At 47.2% G+C, this 15947-nt stretch overlaps 1 protein-coding gene and 1 pseudogene across 2 annotated transcripts in view; both read right to left on the reverse strand.

Moving 5' to 3' along the window:
• The window catches only part of KIT (KIT proto-oncogene, receptor tyrosine kinase), an 82526-nt gene extending 73931 nt beyond the window's left edge, over window positions 1–8595 (reverse strand). The window contains exon 1 of the mRNA XM_081099248.1: window positions 8419–8595. Within this exon, the coding sequence (XP_080955374.1) occupies window positions 8419–8485 (67 nt within the window). The 5' untranslated portion in view covers window positions 8486–8595. The remainder of the gene's footprint in view (window positions 1–8418) is intronic.
• Window positions 8596–13692: 5097 nt separating this feature from the next.
• On the reverse strand, window positions 13693–14259 carry LOC308510887 (large ribosomal subunit protein uL11-like; annotated as a pseudogene). The gene has a single exon. The product of its transcript is annotated as a large ribosomal subunit protein uL11-like (transcript).
• Window positions 14260–15947: the final 1688 nt, after the last annotated feature.

The following is a 15947-nucleotide window of genomic DNA, read 5'->3' on the forward strand; positions in this document are numbered from 1 at the left end:
TGAGGCCCAGAAATCAGGATTTTAAAAAGATTCCCAGGTGATTCTAATGTGCAGCCAAGGTTGAGAACCACTGATCTATTGCCACTATCAGATGTTGAATCTACAAAACCTGTTATTTCAGCTGGGAGTGAAGGGGTAGGCAGGGTGGGCACTGTAATTCGCCCTAAACTTATAAGTAACACAAAGTACATATTCTGGAACCTGCTCTGGATTTGAATTGAGCATATAATCTAGGTAAAACATGCAAAAGTATGATCTTTTAAAGTTGTTTCTGAGTAAGCTACCAATTGACCACATTACAACTACAACAAATTGCATCACAGATGGCAACCCTTCTAATCAAAGAATTTTCCTTTAAAAAATCTTGTCTTCTGGGGCAATTTAAACTACTCGCATTTTGTCCCATTCTTCACTCACATACTACAAATATTTGAAGACTGTCATTCACTAAACCTTCCTTCACCTTATCTACTCCAGGCTTAATAAATCCAATTTCTTTAAGTTGCCTTCAAAGGCAACTATTTCCCAAAGCTTTAATTAACTCTATGTCCTGCTCTATATCCAGAATGTCCATTTTATTATCTAAGGAAACCTATAAACATACTTTTTAAATGGCCTAATGCAGAGAATACAGGCAGGGTTGTATCTTCCTGATATGTATTCTTTTCATGAAAATTCACTTTTTATGATATCACTGCTGCACAACACACAATTTCTTTTGTTCCTTTTATTTTTTAACATACAATTCTTTATAATCCTTAAATCCTACCAGAGTGCCATGTTCCATACCTCTGGGGTTTAGCTTTTATTTTTTCATGGACCTGACCCTAGGAAGAATTTCACGCGTGTCTACCACCTGCAAAACTGCGTTTCAAGGCCATGCAGCTTGTAAATAACCAATGAAAAAACAGCAGAGTCCAACATCAAACCCTTCCACCACCACAGGGCTGCTCCCTCCTCCTGTTTTTTGTTTGTTTGTTTGTTTCCATTAATTCCACCTCGCCACCAGCTCTCCCAGTTATCCACTCTGCAATAACTCCCATTCCCCTTCCCTTGATCTCTTTAGTCACTACAGTTAGTGCCTGACACATCCAAGGTGCCTGTAATATGCCAACTGAATTAAGTCTGCCACCAAATCTTTCTCCCATTCCTTATGTGCTCTCTCCTTTCCAGGGCCCGCACCCTCACACCCAGGCCCTGACTCCTTCACCTAAAGAGTCTGGTCATCCCTGGGCCCAGTTCTCCACCAACTCATTGCCTCGGCCATGAGCTCCACCACCCTAAAAGAGGCCCCTCAGAAAAGAAACTCTCCCTTAGGTATCTGTATGTTCCAGTTCACAGCAGCATTATTCATTATAGCCAAAAGGGGGAGGCAACCAAGTATCCCTTGATGGATGAATGGGTAAAATGGCATATATACATACACATACATCTACATACAGCAGGCTACAACATGGATGAACCATGAGGACATTATACTAAGTCAGCGATTTTCAAGCTTTTACATCTCATGGTACACAAACAAATTACTAAAATTCTGCGGCACACCAAAAAACACATTTTTTGCCAATCTGATAAAAAAAAAGGGGGGGGGGTATAATTTTGATTTATTCACACCGGATGGCTTTTGTTGTGTTAGATGTTGTCACTTTTTCATTTGACAACCTAAGGAAAAAGAGGTCAGTGCCCGTGACCAGTCAGGTATTGCATATTTTAAAAATTCTTGCGGCATACTAATTGAAAATCACTGTGCTAAGTGCAATAAGCCAGTCCCCAAGACAAATATTGAATGATTCCACTTGTATGAGGTCCCTAGAGTATCCAAATTCACAGGCAGAAAGTAGAATGATGGTTGCCAGGGGCTGAGGGCGGGAGAGAACAGGGAGTAATGGGTACAGAGTTTCAGTTTTGCAAGCTGAAGTGTTCCAGAGACTGGCTGCACAACTATGTGAATGTACTTAACACTACTGAGCAGGACACCTAGAAATGATTAAGATGGTAAGCTTTATATTATGTGCATTTTACTAAAATTTAAGCACACATCCCTTCCTTAGTCTCAGCTGCCCACTGGGGGTGTCCAAGTTTCCAGAACATTTGCGGAGAGGGCTTACCTGGACGGAATGAGGGAGCGAGCAGCCCGGTGCCGATAACACAGGCCGAGGACCACTACTGAGTCACCTCACCCTGGCCTGGACCTCAAACCTTGTTTTAGAATCTGGACCGAACTCAACACTAAATGTTCCCTGAAGCTAAACCAGAGTCTTCCTCTCCAACTCCTACCCCAACCTTCACACCGAGAGAAAGACTGGACAAGCCGCAAATAAGATCTTAATGTCTTGCTCTCTCTTTCTGTAGCTTTTTCCAGTTGAAGCCTCAACTACAGACACTCTGCCCTCTCTCTTTTAAGGTTTAGAAATTAATCTCAAATGTTATCTCCCACATGGACACTTTTACTGATCTCTAGCACCCATCCACCAAGATAGAAACACCTCCCCCTCTTAAATCTTGCCCAAGCACTTTGCACTTGTTTGTATTTTATTATTTTTTTCATTAAAATGGTTTTAATGTTGACATTATTGCAGGAGGCCTCCTCCCTGCCTTGGCTCACCTCCACCTTCCCCTGCCTCCCCTCCCCCCCACCCCCCCCGCCCCCCCAACCCCCCCCCCCCCCCCCCCGCTTCCTTCCACTTCTTAAGACACCAGTTCTACTTTGAATCCTTGGCTGTGTTCTTACCTGTCCCTCTCCCGTCCCTAGCCAGTCCCTGGAGTCCCTGCAAGGACCAAAGCATAGAGACTGATAAATCTTTGTTAAACTGAATCCGAAATGTTTACTGAGCATTTATTGCATTCAAAGTGCTTTGCAAGTGCTGGAGAAGCGGAGAGATGTTAAACCAATATTTACTGAGCACCACTCAGTGTCCAGCCTGGAGCAATGGACAAGTTCAGGGTGGCCCCTCACTCCTAGGGAAGGCAGTCACCAAAAAGCCGACCTCAAGGAGCTTTCAAGGTTAATAGGGCTCCTGGAACCCAGGAAAGCTACACTTACTTATTCACCTTGAGAAAATGGCCATGTACAGACCTTTCCCCTCCTAAAGTCTTATCTAGTAATCTGTATCCCCTTTCATGGAAAGCAGGTCAAATTAGGTTAAATAAAAAGCGAGGGAGAGAAGTATGCATTACTACAAACTATCGGCTTAAAACAAACAAACAACCAAACAAAAAACTAGACATTAAATGTATATGCTTCATTTTAATACCAAAACATACTTCTAGATAATCTGGTTTTAAGCCATTTCCATTTTTTTATAAGAGATAAAGCTGAGAGAGGAACATAAAATCAGCCTCACGGTGCAGTACCCTGCCGTCCCTGCGAGGGGCACTGTGCTACGCCCATATGTGCGTAACTCCTCTACTCCTCTCAGTAGCCCTGTGCCACCATGCCCATTTTACAGATCACACACCCGGCAAGTGGTGGAACCGCATAAAATCCCAGGTTGTCGATTTCAGAGGCCAAGCTGTTAACTAACTCTAATGCGACTGGCCCTAAATATCAATACAACTTAAACTTTAAAATTTGCAAAACTGTTGAAAATCTAGCTGACAGAAAGGTAGGCAATGGAAGAGATCTAACACAAGTGTGTCATAACCAAAATGTAAGCATAAGATGAATGGAAAAATCACCAGGTATAAATGTTTTCATTGGAGAAATCTTCTGGTTCCCCTACCCCGAGATCTGTTCAATCTCTAAAACTAGTGCTTCCCAACTGTTATGTCAAAAGCTGTATAAAACTCAAGGAAAAAATTAAAGTTTGTTCCGTTTTATAAGCTGTCAAGTTAGTACTTATTGGTACCTGCGTACGAGGATTATAAAGAGGAGCAGTCAAATTCTACATACTAGAGGAGTTTACGCATGTGTTAGGTGCCTATCCTATCCCAGATCCTGTGCCAAGCATCTTTACAACAATCTCTTTCTACTCTGCAGGGCAATCATATTAGTGAAGACATTATTCCCATCTTAGGGATAATAATAATTCCTATTTTGCAGATAATTATGGCTGACACATATTAAGGTTGTACTATGAGCCTGCCAGGCAACACCATTCTAAAAACTTAATATGTAGCAACACATTTCTGGCACAGAGAGGTTAAGTAACTTTCCCAAAGTCACACAGCTAAAAAACTAGGATGAAAAAGTGAAGTTCAGCAGGTTAAGCAACTTGTTCTATAGCTACAAAACTGGCAGCTGCAGAGCCAGCAGACTAATTCAAAGTTGTTTCACTCCTCGGGCCTGTGCTCCTTCTACTAGGGAGCTGTGTGGTACCCCTGGGCTTACCAGGGCCCAAGCTAAATGCCTTAACGCCCAAGGACTGGCAGTAAAGAGCGGTACTGCCTAAGCAGTGGTCGGCAAACTCATTAGTCAACAGAGCCAAATATCAACAGTACTTCTTCAAAATAGACTCGCCCAGGCCGAAAACCGACTTCTGAGCATGGGCCACGATGTTTCAATCGCACTGTACGCGCGCCCGCACGTGGTATTTTGTGGAAGAGACACACTCAAGGGGCCCAAGAGCCGCATGTGGCTCGCGAGCCGCAGTTTGCGGACCACTGGCCTAGAGCAAGCATGTCAAACTCGGGGGGGGGGGGGGGGGGGCGGGCCTACATGCCTCGTTTAGCAGCAGCCGGCCGCAAGTTTGACATGCTTGAGCAACCTGAAGAGCACAGGTCTTATCTAAAGGGGCAGTTTTCAATTCTTCAAGAGATTTGGATATAAATTCTCCATATTTTTTAAATATTGCCTCAATGTTTTCTTAAAAAGCATCATGTAGGCCAAACAAAACATGTCCATGGGCCATCAGCTTACAACTTCTCTTTATTTATTAAGAGTCTAAAGTCCAAAGATGAGCTGTCTCATGTCCAAAGTATCAGAAATCAGAGGGGCTAAGCCAGGCTTACAAGTGCCCTCTCCTTTCAACAATGATTTATCCTACAAACCTTTACCTGCGGTAACTCCCTTGTAGGCCCCTCCCCACTCTGGATTTGCAGCCATGAAAAAAAAAATCCAAGTTACAGAGATTGCATATGAAATTTTGCTTAAGATTCCTCCAAATGTCTTTCAATTCCTTTTTGTAAAAGTTACCACACATGAATACAACAAAATAAAGCACTTCCATGTCCTAACCTGTCGATTGTTAAAACTAAATTCATCCTGGAGAAAATTCACTGCCTTTGAGGGGTCCCCACGCTGCAGGCCAGCTTCAAGAACTCCATTTAGGAACACTGCAGCTCATTTCCTGCTGTCCTTCCTTAATCAGCTGGGGGAAGACTTGAGGAAATGAGTCAAAATCCTACGAGCAACTTCTAGTGGCTGTCAACAACAGCAGCAAAATCCATCACCACAACAACATCTGTACAGGAACGTGCTCCGAGGGAAGCCACAAAACACTTGGCAGCTTCCCCCACAGAATTTGTTAGAGAATAAAAGCTATGAGTGGTAGCCTGCCCTTATAGCTCATCTTGCTCATTCAGGGTAAATGGCACAACGCCGTTACCCCTGACCAGGGTTTTACTTTTCACAAGTATGCCGCAAGTTTAGAACGCTAAGACCACTTTTGTTTTTTGGAATGGGGGATGGAAGATGGTCCAAACCGATGCCATCATTTTAGTGACAGCTTATCTTCCTTTCTGAGGGACTAACCGCAGGCCTCAGTGCCGATTATCTGGGGAACTGACTGATCCCCAGCCAATTCCTCCAGCTGTAAAATGGTAGGGATGAAGCCCCTTGGGCTTGTTGTTGAGAGGACTGGAGATGTCAGGAAAGGCCCCAGGACAGAGCTGGGCACACCGTTCCCAATCGCAGATCAACAACGATGTACCATACGCCTAAAGTGAATTTCAGACGCCACAGAAAATGTGTACTAATGACAGGGCATACATGATTTATAAAACCGTAAGAACAAATGTGTGGGTGACTGGGAAAGGCCGGAGTGGGGATAGATGACTTATTTGGTTCCCTTTATAAGGCCATCATATTATTCCCAACAGGATAATCATCCAGAATGTGTGCAGCTGCTGGGGATGATCTATAGTCTTACACCTGCTGGAGCGGAGGGAGGGGAAGGCATGAACTCCTTGCAGGTTCATCCTGCTGGGCACAAGAGTTGTAAATACTTGAGGGAGGGGAGAGGATGAAGGATCCTGTGGAGTTTGACTGTAGATGGGCACATGTGGACTGAGGAGAGGGCAGCACACAGCCACATGACCCTGCTTTAGCCAGAGGTAGACTGGGAGGACACCACCAAATGGTCCCTGTGGCCAGGAGAAGCAGAGGAATTTCAAGGAGGCACAAAGGAATCAGGGAAAGGGGTCAGAGGAGGTGTAGAGTCTACCCCGAGAACCCGGGAAGAGAATTCCAGACCCAAAAAATCCTTTGGGATGTGGCTGCCTCACTGTCCTCTGAGGGCTCCCCAGAATTGAAGCAACCTGCCAAGGGCACACAGCCAATACCTCGCCGAGAAAAGAAGAACCAGAGGGCAGCAGAAGGCTTTGTCACTACACCACACTGCCCCCGCCTCCTTCCCCAAAGCCAGACCTTAAAATTCCCTTTGCCAAAATCTATTGGATGGCGCAGGCTAACTATGAGGAAGAAGGAAGCAATGAATTCATTTCGATTTTTTAAAAAGGGAACTATTCTGTGTGGTTTGTCTTTCTAGTGCCCTCCTGGTGTTCAATTCACGTATCTTAACTGAAATTTAAAATGCCAAGACACAAAGATGTCAGGACCAAACGTGTCATTTGAAGCTTAGGCGGTCAAATACCTCAGGAATCTGAGCCCTGGCTCCGGATCCCTCCGACCTCACCAGGGTCCAGACGCACGGCCGCTCCCCCACAGGAAAGCCCTCGCAATGCCTTCTTGCAAGATCGGGAAGCCGGAGGCTGCATCTTGAGACTTTATGGGAAAACCGAGCAGCAGCCCGGGGAGCCCCACAAGAGTTCATAGCGATGCTTCCTTTGGAGCCCTTGAATTCCTGCTCAGACTCACTTTCTAACCTTACATCATCAGAGTAGCCTTCACGTTAAAAAAAAAAAAAAAAAAAAGTGACCTGGGAGAGAGAGAGCGGGTCTTCCTGGGGTTGGCAGGGCGACCTGCACGGACTCACGCACCAGCGACACCCAGGAAAAGGGTTAGAGGGGGCAGGAATCTGCTTGAGGACTCCCAGGAGCCTGCCAATCCTTCTCCTCCACCTTAACACCCGAGTTCCCAAGCGCATATAACCGGATTTTCACAACAGCTTTAACATCCAAGATTTACTGAAAGTTCCATTCCACCTCCCACCCCCACCCCCGACCTCAAGCGGCTCTTAAGTAGTATATAGGTATCACGTGGGGGGGGGGGGGAGGTGTAGCAAATCTCAAAATCCCCAAACAAAACGGACCTACAATTACAGGTCGCAGACACCAATTCGAGGGGCTCGCAGAGCCCCGCCAGCCTGGCCGGAGACTCTGGCCGGGCGCCGGAGACAGCCGGGGTCAGGGACCCAAGAGTCCCAGCGCTATGGCCCTGCCCGCGCCGAGAGCAGGCGGCCCGCGCTCCGAGGCGCGTGGCAAGAAAGAAACGGCACCTCCGTAGAAAGGGGCGAGCCTCCGGCATGGGATTTCCAAAAGCACCAAGTCTGCAACCTAGCGGCTGCTTGCTATACACCCTGCCCAAGTTGTCCTTGTAGCCGCCACCTCCGGGTTCGCGGGGTCCGGCCCCAGAGCTACCCGCCGCGCGCGCGCCCCGCGCAAAAGCATAAGCAGGGCGTCCGGGGACACCGCAGCCTCCGACTCGTGTCCGCGGACGACGCAGCCAGCAAGAGACGGCAGCGGGTCGGTCCCCAGCTCTGGGGCACAAAGAACGGCCGCGGGCAGAAAGCAGCAGCCACGGAGCAGAGAAAAGGCTCTCCAACTTTCCCCTCGGCGCGGCTGAGAACCTGCGGGCCGATGCTCCCGTGGGCTGGTCACACACGCTCAACTTTTAACAAAAGGAAGCGACGGCCGCGCCTCGCACGGGGGAGATAACGCTGGGTGCGAACCCCCGACCCGCCCGCGCACCCACGGCACAAAAGCAAACCCCAAACTAGTACGCAACCTGCGCCCTCAGCCTGCACCTCGCTGACGCCTAAGCCCCCCGCTCGCTGCCCCCACTCCCGGGAGACCCCAGCTGAGCACCCCCACCACCACTGGCTGGCGGTTCCTCGCGCAGGTGAGCGAGGCTGGACGCAGGAGAGTTCCAGGGTCGCCTCGAATCTTTCCGGCGGCTGTAACGCACGGGCCCTGGGAGCCGGGAGCCACCTCTCCCGAAACACCCCAGCGAGTTGGAGCTCTCCGGGGCACAGGCAGCGGAGGGGGCGCGGCCCCGTGGCCGCCGCGCTCGCCCACCTGTCTGGAGGCCGAACAGAAGGAGCAGGACGCCGAGAAAATCCCAGGCGCCGCGAGCGCCTCTCATCGCGGTGGCTGCGCTGGGACCTGAGCTCCGTTTCAGGTTCCAGCTCTCGCCCGAGTGCACCGAGCGCGGCAAAGCCGAGCCCCCAGAGCCGCGAGCGTGGAGAGCAGCCCCTCCTCCCAGCGCCCTCCCCCTGCGCGCCGGCCACGCCCCTTCTCGGCGCCCCTCCTCGCCTGCCCTGCCCGCGGCCCTCCCTCGCGCCCAGATCTCGCTCCCTCCGTCCGCTTCTGGCCCCAGTTCCCTCGACCCGTTTACTCCCCGGGGGGCTGAGGCCGCGGGGAGGAGGAGGGCACGCCGGCATGTGCTTCCCGCTCCCGACCCCCAGCCCCGTCTCTCCACCTCTCTCCCCTGCGCTGCGCTCCGGCCGCCAGAGGCGGTTCCCGGGCGAGGGGGTGCTGCCGGCTCGCTTTGTGAAGCTGGGCACCCAGCTCACATTAGGACACGGCCCGCCACCTGGCAGGTGCTCCCCAGACAATAAAGGTCGGCCGCCAGGCCCTCGAGCGTGCTCCAGGTTGTTTGCTGCTGGCGGCGAAGGTGGTGCAGGGATCAGATTGGATTGGGGAAGGGGGTGGGATTGGGCCCCGATAGTCTTCTTCATTCCTCTTAGCCCAAGGGGACCAAGAGGACACCTGGCACCGCGGTGAAAGGCTGAGCCTGAGCGTCTGTGATTCTTTGTGCTCAGTTTCTCCACCTGCTCCGTAACCTGTATGAGCACAGTTGGTTTCTATTGGTCTGAGTGGCCTCCGCCCAACAAGCTCCTGCTAAGCCATTTTTGGGACGGGGTTTAGCGTGGGGGAGGGGTGCCTTGTGAAGTTTGCTCTGGGAGCCTGAGTTTTTAAACCCTTTTGCACTAAAGTCTTTGCTAAGCCCTCTGGGCCTCTCTCTCTCTCTCTCCTTCCCTCCCTCCCTCCCCTCGCCTTTCGCATACAGTTTCTTTGCCTCTCTATTTGACTGCGATTGTTAGAGGGTTGAGGATCTCAGGGTTCCTCTCAGCTGTACCAAGAGCAAAATTATTCTCTTAATATTCTCAGTAAAATGATTCTCTTAAGCCAGGTTCCACTGCCTAGGAAGTGTTTTATCCAAGGCGACAACAGTATCTGTATAGGGTTTTCTAGTTCCTTCTTACGCTGAATATTATTTCATGCTTGTGGCAGCTTTGTGAAGTAGAGCAGGTACGTTTATTATTTTAGTTCCAAAAGTGACCCCACAGCTAATAGAGGGGAAACCCAGGCATTTAAGACTGACTTCAGGTCTGATGAGCTTTCCCAATGCAGTCTAATAAACAAGTAAAACATCTCTTCAGAGAACTTAAGAAGGGAAAATAAATGGGAGGTGCCACCTGAAAAAGCAATTGAATAATTTTGATACACCTAAATTCTTCTCTAAAGTAGCATCCAAAAATTATAACTAACCAGCCCCCCCCCACACTTTAATATTGAAAGCTCTCCTGTTTGATGTTAATAGGACCTAAGTTGGTTTAAGAGAAATGATTTTTAAAGCTAATCGCTTAAAAATTATCCCTAATCGATCAATATGTATGATTGCTTCTATATAAATTTATTTATTCAATAAGTATTTCAGTTTCTACTGTGAACAAGGAGGCACTAGGCACTGAAAATACCATTGTTAATAGATAGATGTGGGCCCTACCACAGTCTTTACAGTCAAGTGTGGGAACCCACACCCCAATGTCCTAGCAAATGGTTCAAATTATACAGCTGTGGGAGAACTGAAATTCAAAGTTCTCTGTTTGTGTTCTGGGCCATTGGACCATATCTCTTAGGATGGCAGAGATAAAAGCTACCACTCAAAGCAATCACAAGTTTCTGGGATCTTGATTTATTTCTAAAATCCATTTTGTAGTGAGGAAAAAAAAAATCACTATGAGTTAAAATATCAACAATATGCCTGAGAGAGAAAATTTACAATTTTCTTCTTCAATCAACTGATATTGGAAAGGATAAAAAGTCTTTTCAGAAAAGTGGGTGAAAAGAGACCATATTGCAATTTAATTCCAGGCAGGAAACTATCAGAAAAAAATACCAGAATAGAGAATTAAACAATGCTGGACTGTCTTTCATATTCACCATTCAACAAACCTCTATTGAGCACCTAGACAGGCACAAGACCTACAACAATCACAAAACAACGTCCCTCCCTAGAATATCACACTGGGGTGGGGGGAGGGGGGGAGCAGAAACTATAATATCCCCTAACAGGACTGGGATGCAGCCAGTACACACCAAGTTAGCCATATCGGTTAGAATATTAAAGCCCTTGGGTACTTATTAGAAAAATGCCATTCCCCTAATATCTAAGTGTCCCCTCACTCCAACCCCTTTCTTGAGATACCCCAAATCTCCTCAGATCCATAAAGGTTGAATGCCAGGTCCAGGAGAGGGCTTCCAGTCCCTGTGCCTTTAGGGTTATTAGCTATTTTTAATAATACTCCCTGCCACTATGTACTAAAAGAAGGCATCTAGAAGGCACTATGAGTGAACTGCTATGGGAATGAAATAGTTTAGATCATGTCCAACAGAAACATTTGCAATGATGGAAATGTTTTATAACATTTAATGTTTCCTCAGGTAGGGTGTGTGGGCCCAGTTCTGTACCCTGTTTTGTGATAGCCCTGGACCCTTTCATGAATTATACCTTATATTTTTTATTTTCATAATTATATTAATTCTTTTTTTAAAACAACTTTTTAAAATATATATATATATTTTTTTTTTTTTTTAATTTCAGAGAGGAAGGGAGAGGGAGAGATAGAAACATCAATGATGAGAGAGAATCACTGATTGGCTGCCTCCCGCATGCCCCCTACTGGGAATGGAGCCTGCAACCCAGGGATGCGTCCTTGACCAGAATCCAACCAGGGAACCTTCAGTCCACAGGCCAATGTTCTATCCACTGAGTCAAACCGGCCATGGCTAACTGTATTAACTCTTGATTGGAACTTGTAGAAACCTAGCTCAAACTGACTTAAGCAAACAAACAAGAAACCTAAAATGTGTCAGCTCTTATAACTGGAAAGTCCAGGAATAATAGTGTTCCAGACTTCCCTAGATTGAGGAACTCAAGGTCATCAGGCCTTGAAAGGTGTGTGTGTGTACGCATGCATTGTTGGAGAACAATCTCTGTACTTTCCTGTATTGCTTCCCTATACTTGTGTACACTCAAGCAGCTCTAGGCTTATAGCTCACTAGTGACCCGGTGCACAGATTCGTGCACATTGAAAGGAAATTAATTAGAAGGTGGCAGGTGGGGCGGGCCTGGGTGAGACAGGCCAAACATGCCGTGGAGCCAAACTCCCACAGTCCCTTCCGGGCCAGCTGCACCTGGGGTGACACCATGGCTCAAAAGGCGTCTACAGAGTGAACGGGGTCCCTCAGGCAGGTGGGATCCCTCAGCTTGGCCTGAAACTGGCTTTCCAACATCCCCAGAGGGGTCCTGGAGTGCAAGAGGGCACTCTGAAAAGTTTCTGTAGTATAGGGCAGTGATGGCGAACCTTTTGATCTCGGCGTGTCAGCATTTTGAAAAACCCTAACTTAACTCTGGTGCCGTGTCACATATAGAAATTTTTTGATATTTGCAACCATAGTAAAACAAAGATTTATATTTTTGATATTTATTTTATATATTTAAATGCCATTTAACAAAGAAAAATCAACCAAAAAAATGAGTTCGCGTGTCACCTCTGACACACGTGTCATAGGTTTGTCATCACTGGTATAGGGTGTGGAATGCAAACACAAGTGTGCAGTAAACCAGATTCGGGCCAACGGTGCCCCAGCAACAACATAACCCATGGCCAAAGATGGAATCATGTGGCCTGCAAGGAATCGGACTTTCTCCCCTCTGGTTTCGGGGTGCATCACCCAAGAACTGCCACTGCCAAGTCACTGCAGCTCAGAAGCTCCTGCGTTGAGCGTCTGCCCCCTGGTGGTCAGTGTGCATCATAGCAACCAGTGGGATGGAGGGAGGGACACTTAGCATAATATATATATATATATATATATATATATATATATATATGTATATTAGAGGCCTGGTGCACAAAAATTCATGCACATGGGGGGGGCGGGGGTTAGCCCACAGCCAGGCCTGCTCCCTCTTGCAGTCTGGGAGCCCTTAGGGGATATCCAACTGATGGCTTAGGCCAGGGGTGGGCAAACTTTTTGACTCGAGGGCCACAATGGGTTCTTAAACTGTTCAGGAGGGCCGGAACAAAAGCATGGATGGAGTGTTTGTGTGAACTAATATAAATTCAAAGTAAACATCATCACATAAAAGGGTACGGTCTTTTTTTTCAATAGTTTTATTCATTTCAAACGGGCCGAATCCGGCCTACAGGCCGTAGTTTGCCCACTGCTGGCTTAGGTCCACTACCCAGGGGAAGCGGGCCTAAGCTTCAGTCTAGCCTCCCTCTGCGGGAGGCGACCAGCAGGCCAATTGGGGGCCAGCACCAGCCGGCAAGCAGCTGGCCCCACCCCCCCGTTGCCCCTTTGCTGCCACCAGTCGCCGCTGCCCCTCGATCGTGGTCCCCTCCCTCTGTCCGCTGGCACCCACCTTGGCTGGCATGGCGCCACCCACTAGCCGGCCCCGCCCCCCTGCCGACAAGTCAATTTGCATATTAAGCTTTTATTATATAGGATTAGTACCAATGTAAGCAAAGCTCTTCTGCCTTTCTGAACATTTCCTATAAAAATACTGACTTGGCTTCAGTGACATGCCCATCTGGATCCAGTTATTAAAGCCAGATAGAATATGATGATTGGCCAAGTGACATACCCACGCCTGGGGCCAGGATTGGTGTCTTCTATGTCCACATCATGAGGCCATTCTTAATGGAGAGGGATGTGTGCCCCAAAATTGATGTACTCTCACTGGAAGGAGGAGGGATGGTGCTACACAAATAGAGCAAAAGATGTTCATTATAGTCTCAGCCCGAATCTCTAATTTATTTTATAGTTCTGACTGTAAAAATAAAATGATCATTGTAGAAATTTAGTAAATATTGAAAATGATAACGAAACAAAACAAAATCACCCAAGATATAATTACTGAAGAATTCATTTTGTTATCTTTCTTTCAAGTCTTTTTTCTTTTTTCTAAGGAGATTTTTTTTCTCTACATAATTTAAGATTCTATAATATTTGCTACTTTTCTACCCAGCTTTTAAATTTAATTTAATTTAATTTTGGTTGTCAAATAATCTTTAATTGAAACATTTTCCTTTGTAGTTCTTGACTAGCCGGGCATTGCTCAGCACCACCGTTGATGTTATCTGTGGTATCATGAGGGTGGCGGCCATCAACATTGCAGCCCACAGACAGGGCAGTCCCAGGGTCTCTTCAATGGTTCCAGAGAGTTCTCTAGCTAGAGATCGGTGCTGTATCTGTCGGGCAATGCTGACGATCTTACCAAAAGTGGCATTTTCGCTGGGCTTCATGTTTTTTTGGTGGTTGCTGTTGTGGGATTTTTTTGCCTCTTTCTGTCTCTTGGCAGTTCTTTGAGGGCTTTGATGATCAGGGCAGAGGCAGACGGCACTACCTCATTCGGGGCCTGTCTGTTCTGAATGGTCAGTTTCACTGTAATCCTCAGACCTTTCCGATCACCAGTTGCTTTGGCGATATCATCACCAACTTTTTGGGAGACAGGCCCAGGGGGCCCGATCTTGGAGGCCAGGGCAGATGTGTCACCACCACCCCCTGCTCCCCAGTGTACTTCAGGTATATAAGTTTGATCTCGTTGGGGTCAAATGTCAGTGGCATGGTGGAGGTGGCTGGTGTTTGATGAACCCAGATTTGGGAGGACCGAAGAAAGTTGCACCTGAGCCTCCTCCTCTACCCAGCTTTTTTATTAAACAAGACAAAAGCATTGTCCCAAACTATTAAAAATGCTTTGGAAAACATAACATGTAATGGCAGTACAATGTCCAATTGAATGCACCGTACGTAATTCTGAATGTTTAATTTCTCTATTTTTTCCAGTTTTTTTTCCTACATAAATTACTTGGTGATAAACATCTTGGTGAATAAAATGTCCCTGCCTCTGGTTATTTATTTAGGATAGATTTCTAGAGGTGAAATTACTATACCAATGGTATAGTCCTTTTCAAGTTTGCTACTCAATAGTCCTTGCTTTCCCAGTAACCATTTGAAAGTGTTTTGTCCATAAAAAGGGAGAAGTGAATAGACTATACAAATAATAACCTTCTCACAGTTTGTGAGGCTGAAAGGTGATGTATGCTCTTAGTTCAAGCTTTTATTTAGTGTTTATTGAACATCTCTGTACCAGATATGCTACCATAGGTGCGGGGAGTGCGAAGTTAGACAAAATACAAATGCTGCCCTCATGGGATTTGCAGACAAAAAAGAGACACACACAGGGGGTCGAAGATCACATTGTTATACATACTCTAAGAACGCTCTATGTTCAGGGTAATGTTTGAACACATAGGAGCATTAAGTGATTGTACTGTGACTTCACAAGGCTCCCCAAAGAGGTGGCAGTTAGATTCTGAGGGATCAGGAGGAGAGGAAGGCAACGCAGGGAGGAGAATGTTCCAGGGTAGGAAGCACACGAGAGGCTTGGAAAGCCTGGGGAAGAGGAAGCACCACAGGAGTGTGACACAGTTAGGGAAAAACAGGGCCTGTCGTGGACGGGGAGAGTGGAGACCACAGAGATAAACAAGAGCCACTCATGCCAAGAAGCTTGAACTTCACCTCCTGAGCTATGAAGAGTCACTAGGGACTTTGGGCTGCTGGCCAGATGTGAGAAGCTCAGTGAAGGATGAATTGAAAGGGGTCAAAACTTGAGGCAGGAAGAAAATAATAAGCCTAATGCAGTGATCCCTGGGAGAATGTGAACGGAATTAAGTCTGTGGTGGTGAGAATGGTGAGAGGGGTGAATGAGAGCAATGTTAAGGAGGCCTTCATCACTAACAGTATTGGGGAAGGTGATTGGGAAGAGGGACTCTAGCATGGTGCACCAACTTCTGGTGCAATGTGTATCCCTTCAGCAAGGCATGCAGCTAGGTTTGTAGTGGAAGGGGAAGGATTTGGAGTTGAGTCTATTGGGTTTGAGGTGCTCATGAACTTCTCCAAAGCTAGACACACAGGCCTAGAGCTCAGCAGAGGGCCAGGCAAGAGGAAGGTGACTGTAGGATTTGGATGAGGTCACCCCAGAGAGAGAGAGAGCATACCATGAGAAAAGCAGAGGGCTAATCAGTACCTAGGGAAACACCCTCATTTAATGGACAAGCAGGAGAAAAAAGATCCCACGAAGGATCCTGATAAGTCAGACTCAGAAAGGTGGAACCCAAGAGGACTGTGGCAAAAGATTTTCAGGAAAGTAATAGTCTTGCCTTTGCCCTAACCGGTTTGGCTCAGTGGATAGAGAGTTGGCCTGCAGACTTAAGGGTCCCAGGTTCGATTCTGGTCAAGGGCATGTACCTTGG

This window comes from Myotis nattereri, assembly GCF_964212035.1.
Source record: "Myotis nattereri genome assembly, chromosome: 1".
Lineage (NCBI taxonomy): Eukaryota > Metazoa > Chordata > Mammalia > Chiroptera > Vespertilionidae > Myotis > Myotis nattereri.